Here is a 20,798-nt window from a genome sequence, read left to right as displayed (position 1 = left end):
ATTGAGCCCTGTCTGTCTGTCCGTCCGTCCGTCTGTCCGTCTGTCTGTCTGTCCGTCTGTCCGTCCCCTTCAGCGCCTAGTGCTCAAAGACTATAAGAGCTAGAGCAACGATGTTTTGGATCCAGACTTCTGTGATATGTCACTGCTACAAAAATATTTCAAAACTTCGCCCCGCCCACTTCCGCCCCCACAAAGGACGAAAATCTGTGGCATCCACAATTTTAAAGATATGAGAAAACCAAAAACGTAGAATTGTAGAGAATGACCATATCTTTAAGACTGCGGAATCATTATTATAGCCAGCATCAAGAAAACAATTTCATTTTTTCTCGCCCTGTCTCTCTCTAACAGACACGTAGCATAGGCGGCTTTGCTTAGAGTAAAACATTAGCGCCTAGATCTCAGAGACTACAAAAGCTAGAGCAACCAAATTTGGTATCCACACTCCTAATATATCGGACCGAGACGAGTTTGTTTCAAAATTTCGCCCCACCCCCTTCCGCACACACAAAAGACGAAAATCTGTTGCATCCACAATATTGCATATTCGAGAAAACTAAAAACGCAGAATCATAGATAATGACCATATCTATCAGATTGCTGAATCTGGATCAGATCAGATCAGATCATTTTTATAGCCAATAGGAACAAATCAATTTGCACTGGCTTCGCAGCGCCCGACGTCACGCTCAGACTGATTTTCTGTCTCTCTCGCACGCACTCTTTGTCGTGTCGTTTAATATTAGCGGCGTCTGCCGGAGGAGAGCCATACTGACTTAGTATCGGGTATAACCGTAGAGTTGCGGTGTCCGCAGCAACTCACAACGTTCCCCCTCGTTCCATTTACATTTGATTGCGGATTTTATGCGTGAATTGAGGCCGATCCGGGTCCGATTTATCAGGCATGCAGCACTTGCCACACAACATCCTCAGAAATGCCTCAATCGGATTAATTCCGACAAAAGTCACACAAAAATACTCCACCGACCTAGGCGACCTGCCCCACAGGACGATCCAAGAGGAGCTCCACCAGTATCCTGTATCTGTATCTGTATCTGTATCTGTATCTGTATCTGTAGTCTGGTGTGGAATTCTTTGAGGAGATTCCTCCTCGTTTATTCAATGCAAATATTTGTGGGCCAGAACAGTCTTCGATCGGCGATGGAACTCAAGCACGTATCGGTATCGTGTGTCGTGTATCTTGCGTAGTGTATGGTGTATCTGCAGCCCGTTGTGGAAACCGCTGCCCCTTTCAGTGTTCGAGTGCAAGTCTTTTTAGAGATATTGGTTGGCGGGCGTCAGGGCCACGCACAGCAGAGTGGCCAGCATCCCAGCCAGGAACACGAGGAAGTGCGACAGGGGACTGTAGTGACGATCCAGAGCGCGGCATAGCCGACGGAAGTGTGCCATGGGGGGCACGGACACCTGTGAGTGGCTCTGCCCGGCGGGCTCCATGCGGGTGCCCGGGTGGAGAGGCGCCCCCCGCCCGCCCTGGCGACGAGCCGAGCCGCTGAATGGGTGGCGTGGGCCAGCATCCTCCTGATGGCCGGTCCAGTTCAGCTGGGCCAGATCCTGGTCCAGATCCAGGTACGAGCGGCGTCTCTGCGGTCCGTAGCAGCGGCCTTGGGGTGCGTCCTCCTCCCGCCGTTCGCCTGGCAAGGATGTGATCAGCACTCTGGCCCTGGCCATCGACACAGCGCTGCGACTGCGCAGCGAGTACCCTCCCACAGAGCGCCCCCGGACGGGTGGGTTGTCCAGGCCTTGGGAAATCGCGCGACGACCAGGAGGAGCGCTCTGCTTGCTGCTGTTGCGACTCGGACGTCCCCCGGTCTCCGCTGCGGGCGTCGCGTTGCCGCCGCGTGTGGTGCCACGCCCAGGAGTCGCCTTGCCGCCGCGTGTGGTGCCACGCCCAGGAGTCGCGTTCTTCTTGGCCGAAGCAGCAGCCTTCGGTTTGCTCTGGAACGTGCCCGAAATGGCAACGCGCAGGTTACGGATGATGCATCCGCGGGTGCTGTCGCCCACCGCGACCGGGGGCAGGTCAAACTCCACGCACTTGTCCAACGACTCCTTACTGGAAAGGAGGTCCAGGTCCATTTCGAACAAATAACAAAAATCGAAAACTGAAAAATGAAAAATGAAAATCGAGAAACACAAACAAAACTCCAAACAACAATTTCACAATTCACAAAGCTCTCAAGCCGACGAAAACCTTTTCGATTCTGAATTAAACTCCGACTGGACTGACTGGCACGATTCCTGACAATTTGTGGGCACAAATCTGAGTACTCTGTCGAGGAGGGCACGCCTACTACGAATACGAATACGAATACGATTCCATTCACTTTGTGGAGGTCCCTGCGCCAGGATGGACCCGATGGGATTGCGATGGACGATACAATGGGCCTGAGGGCCGACCGATCCGGGGCTGTTCCTGCGACCCGTGCTCTGTTGTTGCAATGTGTGGCACAATCTCTTCAGTATTGAAACAAAAATAAATGTAATATATACATACATATTTATTATTTATTATAATTATTTGAAATATAAAAATATTTTACTTAAATATATAAATATTTGATTTATTATATTTTATTATTAAATATTATTATTCATATTAACGAACTTTATTTAATAAAGATCCTTTGGACTTCCTGCGATGCTTGCGATGTCCCCCATCCACCATCGCAGTAAATGGCCGGCCAATAAATGAACGAAAATCATTCAATAATTGAAGCGTAAATAGAAATAATTTCACTTTCCAGCAACCGGCAAGCGGCAGGCGGCTCTAAGCGCCTATCAATTTGTTACAGCAACGAGGCAGCGGCTAAAAGGGGTGGGGCGAGGGGGTGAGGGGGTGGGGAGATGCGACCCCGATTTACGGTTGAAATTCACTTTCTTTGCCTTCAAAAGTTTTGGAGCAAGTTTCACTCTCCCCAAAAGACCTCCTCCCTAAAGACCCTATCCAACGAGTTACTGAACGCCTACCATGCATCGTGCAAACCCTCGAGAACGAAGAGGAGGTCCAAGCCACTCTGGTGGAACCGAGATCTCTCTCTCCAGAGGAACAACCTCAAGGAATTCTTCAAGATCGCCAAACAAGCGAACGAAGAGATTGTCAATGAGGAATATAAAATCCTACTTAGGATCTACAAGAAGGAAATACGTAAGGCACAAAGGAACTCGTGGAGAAACTTCTGCTCCAACATTGAGAAAGTGCCCGAAACCGCTAGGCTCCGGAAGCTGCTCTCAAAGCAGCCCACAGTACAGAGCCAACTAAAACTAGACAACGGACAGTGGACAGAGGGCAGTAAAGAAGCCCTAACAGCCCTAATGGAGGCGCACTTCCCTGGATGCACCGAGGTCACTGACGCCAAGGAGCATCAGGACCTAGCAACTGAGGAACAGCACCCCCTAATAGGTCTGTTAACCACTAAGAGAATCCACTGGGCCATAGACTCCTTCGCGGCCATAAAAGCACCAGGACTGGACGGGATATTCCCAGCCATGATGCAGTTGACCAAAGAGGTTATTACCCCATGGCTCTTCGCAATATACTCAGCATGCCTAAGTACAGGCTATATCCCCATCCAATGGAGAACCTCGAGAGTTGTCTTCCTCCCTAAGGCAGGAAAGTGCAGCCACGTGAGTCCCAAGGATTACAGACCGATAAGCCTTACCTCCTTTCTACTAAAAACACTAGAAAAGCTGTTGGATTTACACATCAGGAATGAGGTAGGGGGACTGATGTCAATAAACCAACACGCCTACACCAAGGGGAAATCAGTGGAGACGGCACTACACTCGCTAGTAGCCACCATCGAGAGCGCCCTTCACAACAAAAAGTATGCTTTGGGAGCATTTGTGGACATCTCAGGAGCATTCAAAAACGTGGCAACAACCGCAATAACAAGTCGCCTAGAAGCGAATAACATACACCCTGCAATCAACGTCTGGATCAAAAACCTCCTAAGTTGTAGACGGGTGCAATCGGAGTGGGGCACCGCTTCCATGGTAAAGGGGGCACACAGAGGCACACCTCAAGGTGGAGTCCTATCGCCACTACTATGGAATTTGGTGGTCGACGACCTCATTAAGAGATTTGAAAGGAAGGCCCCAAAAATAACAGCCTATGCAGATGACATAAGCATACTTATTACGGGTGTATGTCCATCGACCCTCAGCTCCATAATGGAACGTACACTCAGGGAGATACGTGAGTGGGCGGAAGAGGTAGGACTCAGTATCAACGCGGACAAGACGGACCTCATCCTCTTTACCAAGAGGTACAAGGTACCGATATGGACCCCCCCGAAAATTGACCAAACTAGGCTGACTCCAAAATCACAGGTGAAATACCTAGGCACAGTACTGGACAGCAAGCTGGCATGGAGGCCCAATGTAGTGGAAAGGGTGAAGAAGGCTACCATTGCGCTTTATGCATCCAAGAAGATGCTCAGCAGCACATGGGGCCTGTCACCTGCTCTAATGCACTGGATCTACATCTCGGTGGTGCGACCAACTCTGCTGTATGGAGCCTTAGTGTGGTGGCAGGCTATTGAAAAGAAGACATACCATAAGCTTAAGGAAAAGACTCAGCGACAGGCTCTGCTCTGTATTACAGGGGCGCTGAGGTCAACCCCAACAAAAGCACTCGAAACTATACTCGGAATCGACCCCCTGGACATTCACGCTCGCCTGATTGCGGGAAAGGCAGCACAACGCCTTATAGCATCAGGAAACCTATCCATACAAGGATACGGGCACAGTTCAATTGGCAGGGCCATGACCAGATCAACTGATTACATGACCCCCCAAACTTGCCTTGACGTCAAAACAACCACATCTTTGGGACCTGAAGACTGGAAAATTGGAAGGGACCAAACTGAGCACCTCAATATATACACAGACGGCTCCAAGATGGAAGGAGGAGTAGGAGCGGGCCTATACTGTACAGACCCTGAGATAAGGCTGTCGTATAAGCTACCGGACCAATGCAGCATATTCCAGGCAGAAGTTTTTGCCATCGGGAAGGCAGCGGAGGTCGCTCTCCTAACAGAACGAGCACACGATGCGGTCAACCTATTCGTCGACAGCCAAGCGGCGATAAGATCCATGCAGTCGTCCGCGGTCAGTTCCAGAAGTGTCTTGGCGAGCAGGGAGGCATTAGACATCCTAAGCACGACAAAGACAGTGCGGATCTATTGGGTTCCCAGCCACCAGGGCATCGAAGGAAACGAAGCGGCGGACGTACTAGATAAGGAAGGCGTCGGGCTGGAGAATAGGAGAACCGAGAACGTGCCTGTCTCCCTCAGAACGCTGCAAGGCGATCTAGAGAAGCAGGCTAGAGCACAGACTGATAGCAGGTGGAGGAGTACCACCACCTGCAGAACCTCGAAGATAATGTGCAAGGAGCGCAACGAGAAACTTAGCCACTACCTACTGCACCTACCACGAAAGGACTGTAGATTGCTAGTGGGGATACTAACAGGTCACTGTCTGGCTGCTGCACATGCAGCAAAGCTAGGCATCACCAACAGAGACAGTTGTAGGAAATGTGAGGAACCTGGGGCTATCGAAACCCTGGAACATCTCATCTGCAACTGTCCGGCTCTCTCAAGGGCAAGGAGGAGATACCTGGGCGCCCCAGTGTTGGCATCACTGGAAGATGCCTCCAAAAGGACGCCACAGGAACTGCTGGCCTATGCTAAAAACACCTCGATTCTCGGGGACTTTTTAAAACCACATTAACACTCCCGCGACGGTTCATACACACCCCCATCCGGATAACTAAGGGCCATATTGGCCTATGCGTGGCCCCGCTGAGGGCCGTCCGGGTTAACCTAACCTAACCTTATACCCGATACTCAAAATGAGTATTGGGGTATATTAGATTTGTGGTAAAAGTGGATGTGTGTAACGTCCAGAAGGAATCGTTTCCGACCCCATAAGGTATATATATTCTTGATCAGCATCAATAGCCGAGTCGATTGAGCCCTGTCTGTCTGTCCGTCCGTCCGTCTGTCCGTCTGTCCGTCCCCTTCAGCGCCTAGTGCTCAAAGACTATAAGAGCTAGAGCAACGATGTTTTGGATCCAGACTTCTGTGATATGTCACTGCTACAAAAATATTTCAAAACTTCGCCCCGCCCACTTCCGCCCCCACAAAGGACGAAAATCTGTGGCATCCACAATTTTAAAGATATGAGAAAACCAAAAACGTAGAATTGTAGAGAATGACCATATCTTTAAGACTGCGGAATCATTATTATAGCCAGCATCAAGAAAACAATTTCATTTTTTCTCGCCCTGTCTCTCTCTAACACACACGTAGCATAGGCGGCTTTGCTTAGAGTAAAACATTAGCGCCTAGATCTCAGAGACTACAAAAGCTAGAGCAACCAAATTTGGTATCCACACTCCTAATATATCGGACCGAGACGAGTTTGTTTCAAAATTTCGCCCCACCCCCTTCCGCCCACACAAAGGACGAAAATCTGTTGCATCCACAATATTGCACATTCGAGAAAACTAAAAACGCAGAATCATAGATAATGACCATATCTATCAGATTGCTGAATCTGAATCTGGATCAGATCAGATCATTTTTATAGCCAATAGGAACAAATCAATTTGCACTGGCTTCGCAGCGCCCGACGTCACGCTCAGACTGATTTTCTGTCTCTCTCGCACGCACTCTTTGTCGTGTCGTTTAATATTAGCGGCGTCTGCCGGAGGAGAGCCATACTGACTTAGTATCGGGTATAACCGTAGAGTTGCGGTGTCCGCAGCAACTCACAACGTTCCCCCTCGTTCCATTTACATTTGATTGCGGATTTTATGCGTGAATTGAGGCCGATCCGGGTCCGGGTCCGGGTCCGGGTCTGGGTCCGGGTCCGGGAAAATGCGAGTTATTGCTCAACCAATGGCCCAAAAGCCCACGATTTATCAGGCATGCAGCACTTGCCACCCAACATCCTCAGAAATGCCTCAATCGGATTAATTCCGACAAAAGTCACACAAAAATACTCCACCGACCTAGGCGACCTGCCCCACAGGACGATCCAAGAGGAGCTCCACCAGTATCCTGCATCTGTATCTGTATCTGTATCTGTATCTGTATCTGTATCTGTATCTGTAGTCTGGTGTGGAATTCTTTGAGGAGATTCCTCCTCGTTTATTCAATGCAAATATTTGTGGGCCAGAACAGTCTTCGATCGGCGATGGAACTCAAGCACGTATCGGTATCGTGTGTCGTGTATCTTGCGTAGTGTATGGTGTATCTGCAGAGGGTTGTGGAAACCGCTGCCCCTTTCAGTGTTCGAGTGCAAGTCTTTTTAGAGATATTGGTTGGCGGGCGTCAGGGCCACGCACAGCAGAATGGCCAGCATCCCAGCCAGGAACACGAGGAAGTGCGACAGGGGACTGTAGTGACGATCCAGAGCGCGGCATAGCCGACGGAAGTGTGCCATGGGGGGCACGGACACCTGTGAGTGGCTCTGCCCGGCGGGCTCCATGCGGGTGCCCGGGTGGAGAGGCGCCACCCGCCCGCCCTGGCGACGAGCCGAGCCGCTGAATGGGTGGCGTGGGCCAGCATCCTCCAGATGGCCGGTCCAGTTCAGCTGGGCCAGATCCTGGTCCAGATCCAGGTACGAGCGGCGTCTCTGCGGTCCGTAGCAGCGGCCTTGGGGTGCGTCCTCCTCCCGCCGTTCGCCTGGCAAGGATGTGATCAGCACTCTGGCCCTGGCCATCGACACAGCGCTGCGACTGCGCAGCGAGTACCCTCCCACAGAGCGCCCCCGGACGGGTGGGTTGTCCAGGCCTTGGGAAATCGCGCGACGACCAGGAGGAGCGCTCTGCTTGCTGCTGTTGCGACTCGGACGTCCCCCGGTCTCCGCTGCGGGCGTCGCGTTGCCGCCGCGTGTGGTGCCACGCCCAGGAGTCGCCTTGCCGCCGCGTGTGGTGCCACGCCCAGGAGTCGCCTTGCCGCCGCGTGTGGTGCCACGCCCAGGAGTCGCGTTCTTCTTGGCCGAAGCAGCAGCCTTCGGTTTGCTCTGGAACGTGCCCGAAATGGCAACGCGCTGGTTACGGATGATGCATCCGCGGGTGCTGTCGCCCACCGCGACCGGGGGCAGGTCAAACTCTACGCACTTGTCCAACGACTCCTTACTGGAAAGGAGGTCCAGGTCCATTTCGAACAAATAACAAAAATCGAAAACTGAAAAATGAAAAATGAAAATCGAGAAACACAAACAAAACTCCAAACAACAATTTCACAATTCACAAAGCTCTCAAGCCGACGAAAACCTTTTCGATTCTGAATTAAACTCCGACTGGACTGACTGGCACGATTCCTGACAATTTGTGGGCACAAATCTGAGTACTCTGTCGAGGAGGGCACGCCTACTACGAATACGAATACGAATACGAATACGATTCCATTCACTTTGTGGAGGTCCCTGCGCCAGGATGGACCCGATGGGATTGCGATGGACGATACAATGGGCCTGAGGGCCGACCGATCCGGGGCTGTTCCTGCGACCCGTGCTCTGTTGTTGCAATGTGTGGCACAATCTCTTCAGTATTGAAACAAAAATAAATGTAATATATACATACATATTTATTATTTATTATAATTATTTGAAATATAAAAATATTTTACTTAAATATATAAATATTTGATTTATTATATTTTATTATTAAATATTATTATTCATATTAACGAACTTTATTTAATAAAGATCCTTTGGACTTCCTGCGATGCCTGCGATGTCCCCCATCCACCATCGCAGTAAATGGCCGGCCAATAAATGAACGAAAATCATTCAATAATTGAAGCGTAAATAGAAATAATTTCACTTTCCAGCAACCGGCAAGCGGCAGGCGGCTCTAAGCGCCTATCAATTTGTTACAGCAACGAGGCAGCGGCTAAAAGGGGTGGGGCGAGGGGGTGAGGGGGTGGGGAGATGCGACCCCGATTTACGGTTGAAATTCACTTTCTTTGCCTTCAAAAGTTTTGGAGCAAGTTTCACTCTCCCCAAAAGACCTCCTCCCTAAAGACCCTATCCAACGAGTTACTGAACGCCTACCATGCATCGTGCAAACCCTCGAGAACGAAGAGGAGGTGCAAGCCACTCTGGTGGAACCGAGATCTCTCTCTCCAGAGGAACAACCTCAAGGAATTCTTCAAGAACGCCAAACAAGCGAACGAAGAGATTGTCAATGAGGAATATAAAATCCTACTTAGGAGCTACAAGAAGGAAATACGTAAGGCACAAAGGAACTCGTGGAGAAACTTCTGCTCCAACATTGAGAAAGTGCCCGAAACCGCTAGGCTCCGGAAGCTGCTCTCAAAGCAGCCCACAGTACAGAGCCAACTAAAACTAGACAACGGACAGTGGACAGAGGGCAGTAAAGAAGCCCTAACAGCACTAATGGAGGCGCACTTCCCTGGATGCACCGAGGTCACTGACGCCAAGGAGCATCAGGACCTAGCAACTGAGGAACAGCACCTCCTAATAGGTCTGTTAACCACTAAGAGAATCCACTGGGCCATAGACTCCTTCGCGGCCATAAAAGCACCAGGACTGGACGGGATATTCCCAGCCATGATGCAGTTGACCAAAGAGGTTATTACCCCATGGCTCTTCTCAATATACTCAGCATGCCTAAGTACAGGCTATATCCCCATCCAATGGAGAACCTCGAGGGTTGTCTTCCTCCCTAAGGCAGGAAAGTGCAGCCACGTGAGTCCCAAGGATTACAGACCGATAAGCCTTACCTCCTTTCTACTAAAAACACTAGAAAAGCTGTTGGATTTACACATCAGGAATGAGGTAGGGGGACTGATGTCAATAAACCAACACGCCTACACCAAGGGGAAATCAGTGGAGACGGCACTACACTCGCTAGTAGCCACCATCGAGAGCGCCCTTCACAACAAAAAGTATGCTTTGGGAGCATTTGTGGACATCTCAGGAGCATTTAACAACGTGGCAACAACCGCAATAACAAGTCGCCTAGAAGCGAATAACATACACCCTGCAATCAACGTCTGGATCAAAAACCTCCTAAGTTGTAGACGGGTGCAATCGGAGTGGGGCACCGCTTCCATGGTAAAGGGGGCACACAGAGGCACACCTCAAGGTGGAGTCCTATCGCCACTACTGTGGAATTTGGTGGTCGACGACCTCATTAAGAGATTTGAAAGGAAGGCCCCAAAAATAACAGCCTATGCAGATGACATAAGCATACTTATTACGGGTGTATGTCCATCGACCCTCAGCTCCATAATGGAACGTACACTCAGGGAGATACGTGAGTGGGCGGAAGAGTTAGGACTCAGTATCAACGCGGACAAGACGGACCTCATCCTCTTTACCAAGAGGTACAAGGTACCGATATGGACCCCCCCGAAAATTGACCAAACTAGGCTGACTCCAAAATCACAGGTGAAATACCTAGGCACAGTACTGGACAGCAAGCTGGCATGGAGGCCCAATGTAGTGGAAAGGGTGAAGAAGGCTACCATTGCGCTTTATGCATCCAAGAAGATGCTCAGCAGCACATGGGGCCTGTCACCTGCTCTAATGCACTGGATCTACATCTCGGTGGTGCGACCAACTCTGCTGTATGGAGCCTTAGTGTGGTGGCAGGCTATTGAAAAGAAGACATACCATAAGCTTAAGGAAAAGACTCAGCGACAGGCTCTGCTCTGTATTACAGGGGCGCTGAGGTCAACCCCAACAAAAGCACTCGAAACTATACTCGGAGTCGACCCCCTGGACATTCACGCTCGCCTGATTGCGGGAAAGGCAGCACAACGCCTTGTAGCATCAGGAAACCTATCCATACAAGAATACGGGCACAGTTCAATTGGCAGGGACATGACCAGATCAACTGATTACATGACCCCCCAAACTTGCCTTGACGTCAAAACAACCACATCTTTGGGACCTGAAGACTGGAAAATTGGAAGGGACCAAACTGAGCACCTCAATATATACACAGACGGCTCCAAGATGGAAGGAGGAGTAGGAGCGGGCCTATAATGTACAGACCCTGAGATAAGGCTGTCGTATAAGCTACCGGACCAATGCAGCATATTCCAAGCAGAAGTTTTTGCCATCGGGAAGGCAGCGGAGGTCGCTCTCCTAACAGAACGAGCACACGATGCGGTCAACCTATTCGTCGACAGCCAAGCGGCGATAAGATCCATGCAGTCGTCCGCGGTCAGTTCCAGAAGTGTCTTGGCGAGCAGGGAGGCATTAGACATCCTAAGCACGACAAAGACAGTGCGGATCTATTGGGTTCCCAGCCACCAGGGCATCGAAGGAAACGAAGCGGCGGACGTACTAGCTAAGGAAGGCGTCGGGCTGGAGAATAGGAGAACCGAGAACGTGCCTGTCTCCCTCAGAACGCTGCAAGGCGATCTAGAGAAGCAGGCTAGAGCACAGACTGATAGCAGGTGGAGGAGTACCACCACCTGCAGAACCTCGAAGATAATGTGCAAGGAGCGCAACGAGAAACTTAGCCACTACCTACTGCACCTACCACGAAAGGACTGTAGATTGCTAGTGGGGATACTAACAGGTCACTGTCTGGCTGCTGCACATGCAGCAAAGCTAGGCATCACCAACAGAGACAGTTGTAGGAAATGTGAGGAACCTGGGGCTATCGAAACCCTGGAACATCTCATCTGCAACTGTCCGGCTCTCTCAAGGGCAAGGAGGAGATACCTGGGCGCCCCAGTGTTGGCATCACTGGAAGATGCCTCCAAAAGGACGCCACAGGAACTGCTGGCCTATGCTAAAAACACCTCGATTCTCGGGGACTTTTTAAAACCACATTAACACTCCCGCGACGGTTCATACACACCCCCATCCGGATAACTAAGGGCCATATTGGCCTATGCGTGGCCCCGCTGAGGGCCGTCCGGGTTAACCTAACCTAACCTTATACCCGATACTCAAAATGAGTATTGGGGTATATTAGATTTGTGGTAAAAGTGGATGTGTGTAACGTCCAGAAGGAATCGTTTCCGACCCCATAAGGTATATATATTCTTGATCAGCATCAATAGCCGAGTCGATTGAGCCCTGTCTGTCTGTCCGTCCGTCCGTCCGTCCGTCTGTCCGTCTGTCCGTCCCCTTCAGCGCCTAGTGCTCAAAGACTATAAGAGCTAGAGCAACGATGTTTTGGATCCAGACTTCTCTGATATGTCACTGCTACAAAAATATTTCAAAACTTCGCCCCGCCCACTTCCGCCCCCACAAAGGACGAAAATCTGTGGCATCCACAATTTTAAAGATATGAGAAAACCAAAAACGTAGAATTGTAGAGAATGACCATATCTTTAAGACTGCGGAATCATTATTATAGCCAGCATCAAGAAAACAATTTCATTTTTTCTCGCCCTGGCTCTCTCTAACACACACGTAGCATAGGCGGCTTTGCTTAGAGTAAAACATTAGCGCCTAGATCTCAGAGACTACAAAAGCTAGAGCAACCAAATTTGGTATCCACACTCCTAATATATCGGACCGAGACGAGTTTGTTTCCAAATTTCGCCACACCCCCTTCCGCCCACACAAAGAACGAAAATCTGTTGCATCCACAATATTGCACATTCGAGAAAACTAAAAACGCAGAATCATAGATAATGACAATATATATCAGATTGCTGAATTTGGATCAGATCAGATCATTTTTATAGCCAATAGGAACAAATCAATTTGCACTGGCTTCGCAGCGCCCGACGTCACGCTCAGACTGATTTTCTGTCTCTCTCGCACGCACTCTTTGTCGTGTCGTTTAATATTAGCGCCGGAGGAGAGCCATACTGACTTAGTATCGGGTATAACCGTAGAGTTGCGGTGTCCGCAGCAACTCACAACGTTCCCCCTCGTTCCATTTACATTTGATTGCGGATTTTATGCGTGAATTGAGGCCGATCCGGGTCCGGGTCCGGGTCCGGGTCTGGGTCCGGGTCCGGGAAAATGCGAGTTATTGCTCAACCAATGGCCCAAAAGCCCACGATTTATCAGGCATGCAGCACTTGCCACACAACATCCTCAGAAATGCCTCAATCGGATTAATTCCGACAAAAGTCACACAAAAATACTCCACCGACCTAGGCGACCTGCCCCACAGGACGATCCAAGAGGAGCTCCACCAGTATCCTGCATCTGTATCTGTATCTGTATCTGTATCTGTAGTCTGGTGTGGAATTCTTTGAGGAGATTCCTCCTCGTTTATTCAATGCAAATATTTGTGGGGCAGAACAGTCTTCGATCGGCGATGGAACTCAAGCACGTATCGGTATCGTGTGTCGTGTATCTTGCGTAGTGTATGGTGTATCTGCAGCCCGTTGTGGAAACCGCTGCCCCTTTCAGTGTTCGAGTGCAAGTCTTTTTAGAGATATTGGTTGGCGGGCGTCAGGGCCACGCACAGCAGAGTGGCCAGCATCCCAGCCAGGAACACGAGGAAGTGCGACAGGGGACTGTAGTGACGATCCAGAGCGCGGCATAGCCGACGGAAGTGTGCCATGGGGGGCACGGACACCTGTGAGTGGCTCTGCCCGGCGGGCTCCATGCGGGTGCCCGGGTGGAGAGGCGCCACCCGCCCGCCCTGGCGACGAGCCGAGCCGCTGAATGGGTGGCGTGGGCCAGCATCCTCCTGATGGCCGGTCCAGTTCAGCTGGGCCAGATCCTGGTCCAGATCCAGGTACGAGCGGCGTCTCTGCGGTCCGTAGCAGCGGCCTTGGGGTGCGTCCTCCTCCCGCCGTTCGCCTGGCAAGGATGTGATCAGCACTCTGGCCCTGGCCATCGACACAGCGCTGCGACTGCGCAGCGAGTACCCTCCCACAGAGCGCCCCCGGACGGGTGGGTTGTCCAGGCCTTGGGAAATCGCGCGACGACCAGGAGGAGCGCTCTGCTTGCTGCTGTTGCGACTCGGACGTCCCCCGGTCTCCGCTGCGGGCGTCGCGTTGCCGCCGCGTGTGGTGCCACGCCCAGGAGTCGCCTTGCCGCCGCGTGTGGTGCCACGCCCAGGAGTCGCGTTCTTCTTGGCCGAAGCAGCAGCCTTCGGTTTGCTCTGGAACGTGCCCGAAATGGCAACGCGCTGGTTACGGATGATGCATCCGCGGGTGCTGTCGCCCACCGCGACCGGGGGCAGGTCAAACTCCACGCACTTGTCCAACGACTCCTTACTGGAAAGGAGGTCCAGGTCCATTTCGAACAAATAACAAAAATCGAAAACTGAAAAATGAAAAATGAAAATCGAGAAACACAAACAAAACTCCAAACAACAATTTCACAATTCACAAAGCTCTCAAGCCGACGAAAACCTTTTCGATTCTGAATTAAACTCCGACTGGACTGACTGGCACGATTCCTGACAATTTGTGGGCACAAATCTGAGTACTCTGTCGAGGAGGGCACGCCTACTACGAATACGAATACGAATACGATTCCATTCACTTTGTGGAGGTCCCTGCGCCAGGATGGACCCGATGGGATTGCGATGGACGATACAATGGGCCTGAGGGCCGACCGATCCGGGGCTGTTCCTGCGACCCGTGCTCTGTTGTTGCAATGTGTGGCACAATCTCTTCAGTATTGAAACAAAAATAAATTTAATATATACATACATATTTATTATTTATTATAATTATTTGAAATATAAAAATATTTTACTTAAATATATAAATATTTGATTTATTATATTTTATTATTAAATATTATTATTCATATTAACGAACTTTATTTAATAAAGATCCTTTGGACTTCCTGCGATGCCTGCGATGTCCCCCATCCACCATCGCAGTAAATGGCCGGCCAATAAATGAACGAAAATCATTCAATAATTGAAGCGTAAATAGAAATAATTTCACTTTCCAGCAACCGGCAAGTTGCAAGCGGCAGGCGGCAACCGGCTCTAAGCGCCTATCAATTTGTTACAGCAACGAGGCAGCGGCTAAAAGGGGTGTGGCGAGGGGGTGAGGGGGTGGGGAGATGCGACCCCGATTTACGGTTGAAATTCACTTTCTTTGCCTTCAAAAGTTTTGGAGCAAGTTTCACTCTCCCCAAAAGACCTCCTCCCTAAAGACCCTATCCAACGAGTTACTGAACGCCTACCATGCATCGTGCAAACCCTCGAGAACGAAGAGGAGGTCCAAGCCACTCTGGTGGAACCGAGATCTCTCTCTCCAGAGGAACAACCTCAAGGAATTCTTCAAGATCGCCAAACAAGCGAACGAAGAGATTGTCAATGAGGAATATAAAATCCTACTTAGGATCTACAAGAAGGAAATACGTAAGGCACAAAGGAACTCGTGGAGAAACTTCTGCTCCAACATTGAGAAAGTGCCCGAAACCGCTAGGCTCCGGAAGCTGCTCTCAAAGCAGCCCACAGTACAGAGCCAACTAAAACTAGACAACGGACAGTGGACAGAGGGCAGTAAAGAAGCCCTAACAGCACTAATGGAGGCGCACTTCCCTGGATGCACCGAGGTCACTGACGCCAAGGAGCATCAGGACCTAGCAACTGAGGAACAGCACCCCCCAATAGGTCTGTTAACCACTAAGAGAATCCACTGGGCCATAGACTCCTTCGCGGCCATAAAAGCACCAGGACTGGACGGGATATTCCCAGCCATGATGCAGTTGACCAAAGAGGTTATTACCCCATGGCTCTTCTCAATATACTCAGCATGCCTAAGTACAGGCTATATCCCCATCCAATGGAGAGCCTCGAGGGTTGTCTTCCTCCCTAAGGCAGGAAAGTGCAGCCACGTGAGTCCCAAGGATTACAGACCGATAAGCCTTACCTCCTTTCTACTAAAAACACTAGAAAAGCTGTTGGATTTACACATCAGGAATGAGGTAGGGGGACTGATGTCAATAAACCAACACGCCTACACCAAGGGGAAATCGGTGGAGACGGCACTACACTCGCTAGTAGCCACCATCGAGAGCGCCCTTCACAACAAAAAGTATGCTTTGGGAGCATTTGTGGACATCTCAGGAGCATTCAACAACGTGTCAACAACCGCAATAACAAGTCGCCTAGAAGCGAATAACATACACCCTGCAATCAACGTCTGGATCAAAAACCTCCTAAGTTGTAGACGGGTGCAATCGGAGTGGGGCACCGCTTCCATGGTAAAGGGGGCACACAGAGGCACACCTCAAGGTGGAGTCCTATCGCCACTACTGTGGAATTTGGTGATCGATGAACTCATTAAGAGATTTGAAAGGAAGGCCCCAAAAATAACAGCCTATGCAGATGACATAAGCATACTTATTACGGGTGTATGTCCATCGACCCTCAGCTCCATAATGGAACGTACACTCAGGGAGATACGTGAGTGGGCGGAAGAGGTAGGACTCAGTATCAACGCGGACAAGACCTCTTTACCAAGAGGTACAAGGTACCGATATGGACCCCCCCGAAAATTGACCAAACTAGGCTGACTCCAAAATCACAGGTGAAATACCTAGGCACAGTACTGGACAGCAAGCTGGCATGGAGGCCCAATGTAGTGGAAAGGGTGAAGAAGGCTACCATTGCGCTTTATGCATCCAAGAAGATGCTCAGCAGCACATGGGGCCTGTCACCTGCTCTAATGCACTGGATCTACATCTCGGTGGTGCGACCAACTCTGCTGTATGGAGCCTTAGTGTGGTGGCAGGCTATTGAAAAGAAGACATACCATAAGCTTATGGAAAAGACTCAGTGACAGGCTCTGCTCTGTATTACAGGGGCGCTGAGGTCAACCCCAACAAAAGCACTCGAAACTATACTCGGAATCGACCCCCTGGACATTCACGCTCGCCTGATTGCGGGAAAGGCAGCACAACGCCTTATAGCATCAGGAAACCTATCCATACAAGAATACGGGCACAGTTCAATTGGCAGGGACATGACCAGATCAACTGATTACATGACCCCCCAAACTTGCCTTGACGTCAAAACAACCATATCTTTGGGACCTGAAGACTGGAAAATTGGAAGGGACCAAACTGAGCACCTCAATATATACACAGACGGCTCCAAGATGGAAGGAGGAGTAGGAGCGGGCCTATACTGTACAGACCCTGAGATAAGGCTGTCGTATAAGCTACCGGACCAATGCAGCATATTCCAGGCAGAAGTTTTTGCCATCGGGAAGGCAGCGGAGGTCGCTCTCCTAACAGAACGAGCACACGATGCGGTCAACCTATTCGTCGACAGCCAAGCGGCGATAAGATCCATGCAGTCGTCCGCGGTCAGTTCCAGAACTGTCTTGGCGAGCAGGGAGGCATTAGACATCCTAAGCAGACAGACAAGGCGATCTAGAGAAGCAGGCTAGAGCACAGACTGATAGCAGGTGGAGGAGTACCACCACCTGCAGAACCTCGAAGATAATGTGCAAGGAGCGCACCGAGAAACTTAGCCACTACCTACTGCACCTACCACGAAAGGACTAGATTGCTAGTGGGGATACTAACAGGTCACTGTCTGGCTGCTGCACATGCAGCAAAGCTAGGCATCACCAACAGAGACAGTTGTAGGAAATGTGAGGAACCTGGGGCTATCGAAACCCTGGAACATCTCATCTGCAACTGTCCGGCTCTCTCAAGGGCAAGGAGGAGATACCTGGGCGCCCCAGTGTTGGCATCACTGGAAGATGCCTCCAAAAGGACGCCACAGGAACTGCTGGCCTATGCTAAAAACACCTCGATTCTCGGGGACTTTTAAAACCACATTAACACTCCCGCGATGGTTCATACACCCCCCCATCCGGATAACTAAGGGCCATATTGGCCTATGCGTGGCACCGCTGAGGGCCGTCCGGGTTAACCTAACCTAACCTAACCTATATGTTTTGGATTGGATTTTGATACATTGATCGGATCGATTGATAATCGATTCTCAATACGACCGATCGCATGTAATAACTAGTCAAATTTTTGCATAAATATTAAACAAGAGCAAAAGTGCCTGGGTTCTAATGGGTGTGCGGGTCCGCGAATAGGTCCTATAAATGCAAGACCGAAGATCTGTATACAGTCGCGTGCGTGTATACAAGTATTATTTGTTTTGTTTTCAAGATCAGATTTCGGGCGAAGGCGAAGGCGAAGGCGAAGGTGAGGTGTGGCTTGACTGTGTTGATGTTCGTGTTGATGCTGATGCTGGAGCTGCTTAGGGCAGTAGGCTGGACTGAAGCTTCTGCTGGTAGTCCTCCACGGCAGAGCTCAGGCGGTTGAAGACGGGCAAGCGCGGCATCTCCTCCTGCTGCATCGGCGTGCTCATGGTCTTCTGCAGCATCTGCTTGGCCTGTCCTCCCAATCCGCTTCCGCCTGGGCTGCGGCCTGCTGCTGAGCGCGGGCCTCGTCCGCGTTGTGCACAAAGTGGCAGCGCGGCCCGTAGGGGCAGAAGCCGACGCTGTGGAAGGTGCGGCAGTACTCTGTCTTGTACTTGGGATGGCGCTGCAGGTTGCGCAGCTCGTGGAAGCCGTGCGCGAACTGGCACTTCTCTCCGTACTTGCACTCGCCGGCCTCCTCGAACGGGCGGCACAGCTCCGTCTTGTAGCTGCAACACACAAACGAAGGGAAAGAGTAAGTCACATGTAAGGCACGTCTGGCGCATAATGAAAGATCTGACAGATCTGGGAGGGGGGGCACTCACCGAGATATGTTCATGGGCTGTTGGAGCAGCGGCTCCAACTGTGTGCGCTGGAGCTTACGGTGCAGATTCATGTTCCCCAGATTCTCAATGATGGTCACCAAGGAGGCAACACCCTGCTGCTGCTGCTGTTGCTGTTGCTGCTGTTGTTGGATCTGCTGCTGGTGCAGAGGGTGGCGCTGTTGAGCCGGCTGTGAGATGGTGCGTGTGAGGGCGCCATAGAAGCGGTGCTGCTGCGACTGTGACTGCTCCATGCTGATATCCAGGACGAGTTGATCCGCTGTCTGCTGCTGATGGTGCTGGTGCTGCTGTTGCTGCTGCGGCTGGTGATGATCGCTGGCCACCTGCGAATGGGAGAGATACGTTGAAATCAATTTCCATTGCTGGTTGGGGATACGTAACGCGAATGTTTCGCAAAAACTCAAAAGACTCAAAAGGGATCGGATGATAACGAGAGAGAGGGCGAACGAACAAGGGCGAAAGAGGGCGACGAGTAGCAAAGACACGGCTCAAATGGTGTTGGATACTTTTACTTTTAACTTGACCTATAAGCAAAAAAAAACCCCCCCCACACACACACACAGAGACACATTGGTCTAGCGGCAGCGACTGCAGCAACAGCGCTATTTCGGTAAGCAGCGACTGAGGCAGAGGCAGCGACAGCGCACCACTTGCAGCGTGGGGATATTGCAAGAGTCACCAATGCTTATAATTTTCCACACATTAACCAACGACACACGGACACAGGAACACACGAATACACTCCCATACCGCTGCTGGACAATGGGCTGTGGGGGGCCACCATTGGCCACCAATGGGAGGGTGGGGGGTACCTACTTGCTCCTTTGTTGTTCCGTTTTGCTTATCCTTTATCCTGAACTATTTTCTGTTGGACTTGACTTTATTTTTGTTATCGGAATCGAATTTGAATGTGGAATATCTACATATTTTAGAGTTGTGATCACTGAATGTCACAGGTCACTGTGATAGATAAATATAGATACAATATAGTATGTGAATTTGTACGTGGAGCAGGACCCTTTGATTCCGACATCAAATCGAATATTTTAGACTGGTGTTTTCCAGTGCAGACCCGATCCTAATGTTCTGCATGTTCCTAATGTGGGTGCTGTTATACATCTACACGCATCCAATTGTCTACAACGCCTGGTCAGACTTCACTCTGAAACACTAGTCATATTCTGGTCGGCAAACAATGAAACTACTAAAACGAGGGGGAACGTTGTGAGTTGCTGCGGACACCGCAACTCTACGGTTATACTCGATACTAAGTCAGTATGGCTCTCCTCCGGCAGACGCCGCTAATATAAAACGACACGACAAAGAGTGCGTGCGAGAGAGACAGAAAATCAGTCTGAGCGTGACGTCGGGCGCTGCGTAGCCACTGCAAATTGATTTGTTCCTATTGGCTATAAAAATGATCTGATCTGATCCAGATTCAGCAATCTGATAGATATGGTCATTATCTATGATTCTGCGTTTTTAGTTTTCTCGAATGTGCAATATTGTGGATGCAACAGATTTTCGTCCTTTGTGTGGGCGGAAGGAAGTGGGGCGAAATTTGGAGATACACGTTTTATAGTAACATTAAACAGGAGTGCGTATACCAAATTTGGTTACTCTAGCCTTGATAGTCTCTGAGATTTTTGAATATCCCCAGATTTTCGTCCTTTGCGGGGGCGGAAGGGGGTGTGGCGAAATTTTGAAACAAACTCGTCTCGGTCCGATATATTAGGAGTGTGGATACCAAATTTGGTTGCTCTAGCTTTTGTAGTCTCTGAGATCTAGGCGCTAATGTTTTACTCTAAGCAAAGCCGCCTATGCTACGTGTGTGTTAGAGAGAGACAGGGCGAGAAAAAATGAAATTGTTTTCTTGATGCTGGCCATAATAATTATACGATCCAATTCAGATTCCGCAGTCTTAGAGATATGGTCATTCTCTACAATTCTACGTTTTTGGTTTTCTCATATCTTTAAAATTGTGGATGCCACAGATTTTCGTCCTTTGTGGGGGCGGAAGTGGGCGGGGCGAAGTTTTGAAATATTTTTGTAGCAGTGACATATCACAGAAGTCTGGATCCAAAACATCGTTGCTCTAGCTCTTATAGTCTTT

The 20,798-nt window shown here is 50.2% G+C and overlaps 4 protein-coding genes across 10 annotated transcripts; all 4 read right to left on the bottom strand.

Annotated features, from left to right (window-relative positions):
* Nucleotides 1-1,087: 1,087 nt before the first annotated feature.
* On the bottom strand, nucleotides 1,088-2,279 carry LOC117186520. Of its 3 annotated transcripts, none has more exons than XM_033387428.1 (2): nucleotides 2,172-2,279; nucleotides 1,088-2,120 (listed from the first exon to the last, which is right to left on the bottom strand). In XM_033387428.1, the coding sequence occupies exon 2, from the start codon at nucleotides 2,092-2,094 to the stop codon at nucleotides 1,276-1,278; it is 819 nt and encodes a 272-aa protein (XP_033243319.1). In that variant the 5' UTR covers nucleotides 2,095-2,120; nucleotides 2,172-2,279; the 3' UTR covers nucleotides 1,088-1,275. The 3 variants fall into 3 exon arrangements, with proteins under 3 accessions (XP_033243319.1, XP_033243320.1, XP_033243321.1); XM_033387429.1 differs by having other exon boundaries at nucleotides 2,180-2,270; XM_033387430.1 differs by having other exon boundaries at nucleotides 1,088-1,884; nucleotides 1,921-2,242.
* Nucleotides 2,280-7,144: 4,865 nt separating this feature from the next.
* Nucleotides 7,145-8,375, bottom strand: LOC117186515. Of its 5 annotated transcripts, none has more exons than XM_033387402.1 (2): nucleotides 8,265-8,375; nucleotides 7,145-8,213 (listed from the first exon to the last, which is right to left on the bottom strand). In XM_033387402.1, exon 2 carries the CDS (start codon nucleotides 8,185-8,187, stop codon nucleotides 7,333-7,335), a length of 855 nt encoding a protein of 284 aa, XP_033243293.1. In that variant the 5' UTR covers nucleotides 8,188-8,213; nucleotides 8,265-8,375; the 3' UTR covers nucleotides 7,145-7,332. The 5 variants fall into 5 exon arrangements, with proteins under 5 accessions (XP_033243293.1, XP_033243294.1, XP_033243296.1 ...); XM_033387403.1 differs by having other exon boundaries at nucleotides 8,273-8,374; XM_033387405.1 differs by having other exon boundaries at nucleotides 7,145-7,941; nucleotides 7,978-8,362.
* Nucleotides 8,376-13,219: 4,844 nt separating this feature from the next.
* Nucleotides 13,220-14,374, bottom strand: LOC117186524. The gene is made up of 2 exons (XM_033387443.1): nucleotides 14,054-14,374; nucleotides 13,220-14,017 (listed from the first exon to the last, which is right to left on the bottom strand). The coding sequence occupies exons 1-2, from the start codon at nucleotides 14,225-14,227 to the stop codon at nucleotides 13,409-13,411; spliced, it is 783 nt and encodes a 260-aa protein (XP_033243334.1). The 5' UTR covers nucleotides 14,228-14,374; the 3' UTR covers nucleotides 13,220-13,408.
* Nucleotides 14,375-18,031: 3,657 nt separating this feature from the next.
* LOC117186533 (protein TIS11-like) lies at nucleotides 18,032-19,845 on the bottom strand. Its single transcript, XM_033387457.1, has 3 exons — nucleotides 19,502-19,845; nucleotides 18,668-19,008; nucleotides 18,032-18,571 (listed from the first exon to the last, which is right to left on the bottom strand). Exons 2-3 carry the CDS (start codon nucleotides 18,916-18,918, stop codon nucleotides 18,289-18,291), a joined length of 534 nt encoding a protein of 177 aa, XP_033243348.1. The 5' UTR covers nucleotides 18,919-19,008; nucleotides 19,502-19,845; the 3' UTR covers nucleotides 18,032-18,288.
* Nucleotides 19,846-20,798: the final 953 nt, after the last annotated feature.

The sequence above is a fragment of the Drosophila miranda genome, chromosome XR (genome assembly GCF_003369915.1).
Source record: "Drosophila miranda strain MSH22 chromosome XR, D.miranda_PacBio2.1, whole genome shotgun sequence".
NCBI classification, from domain to species: Eukaryota; Metazoa; Arthropoda; class Insecta; order Diptera; family Drosophilidae; genus Drosophila; species Drosophila miranda.
This window is presented reverse-complemented; position numbering and strand designations above follow the sequence as displayed.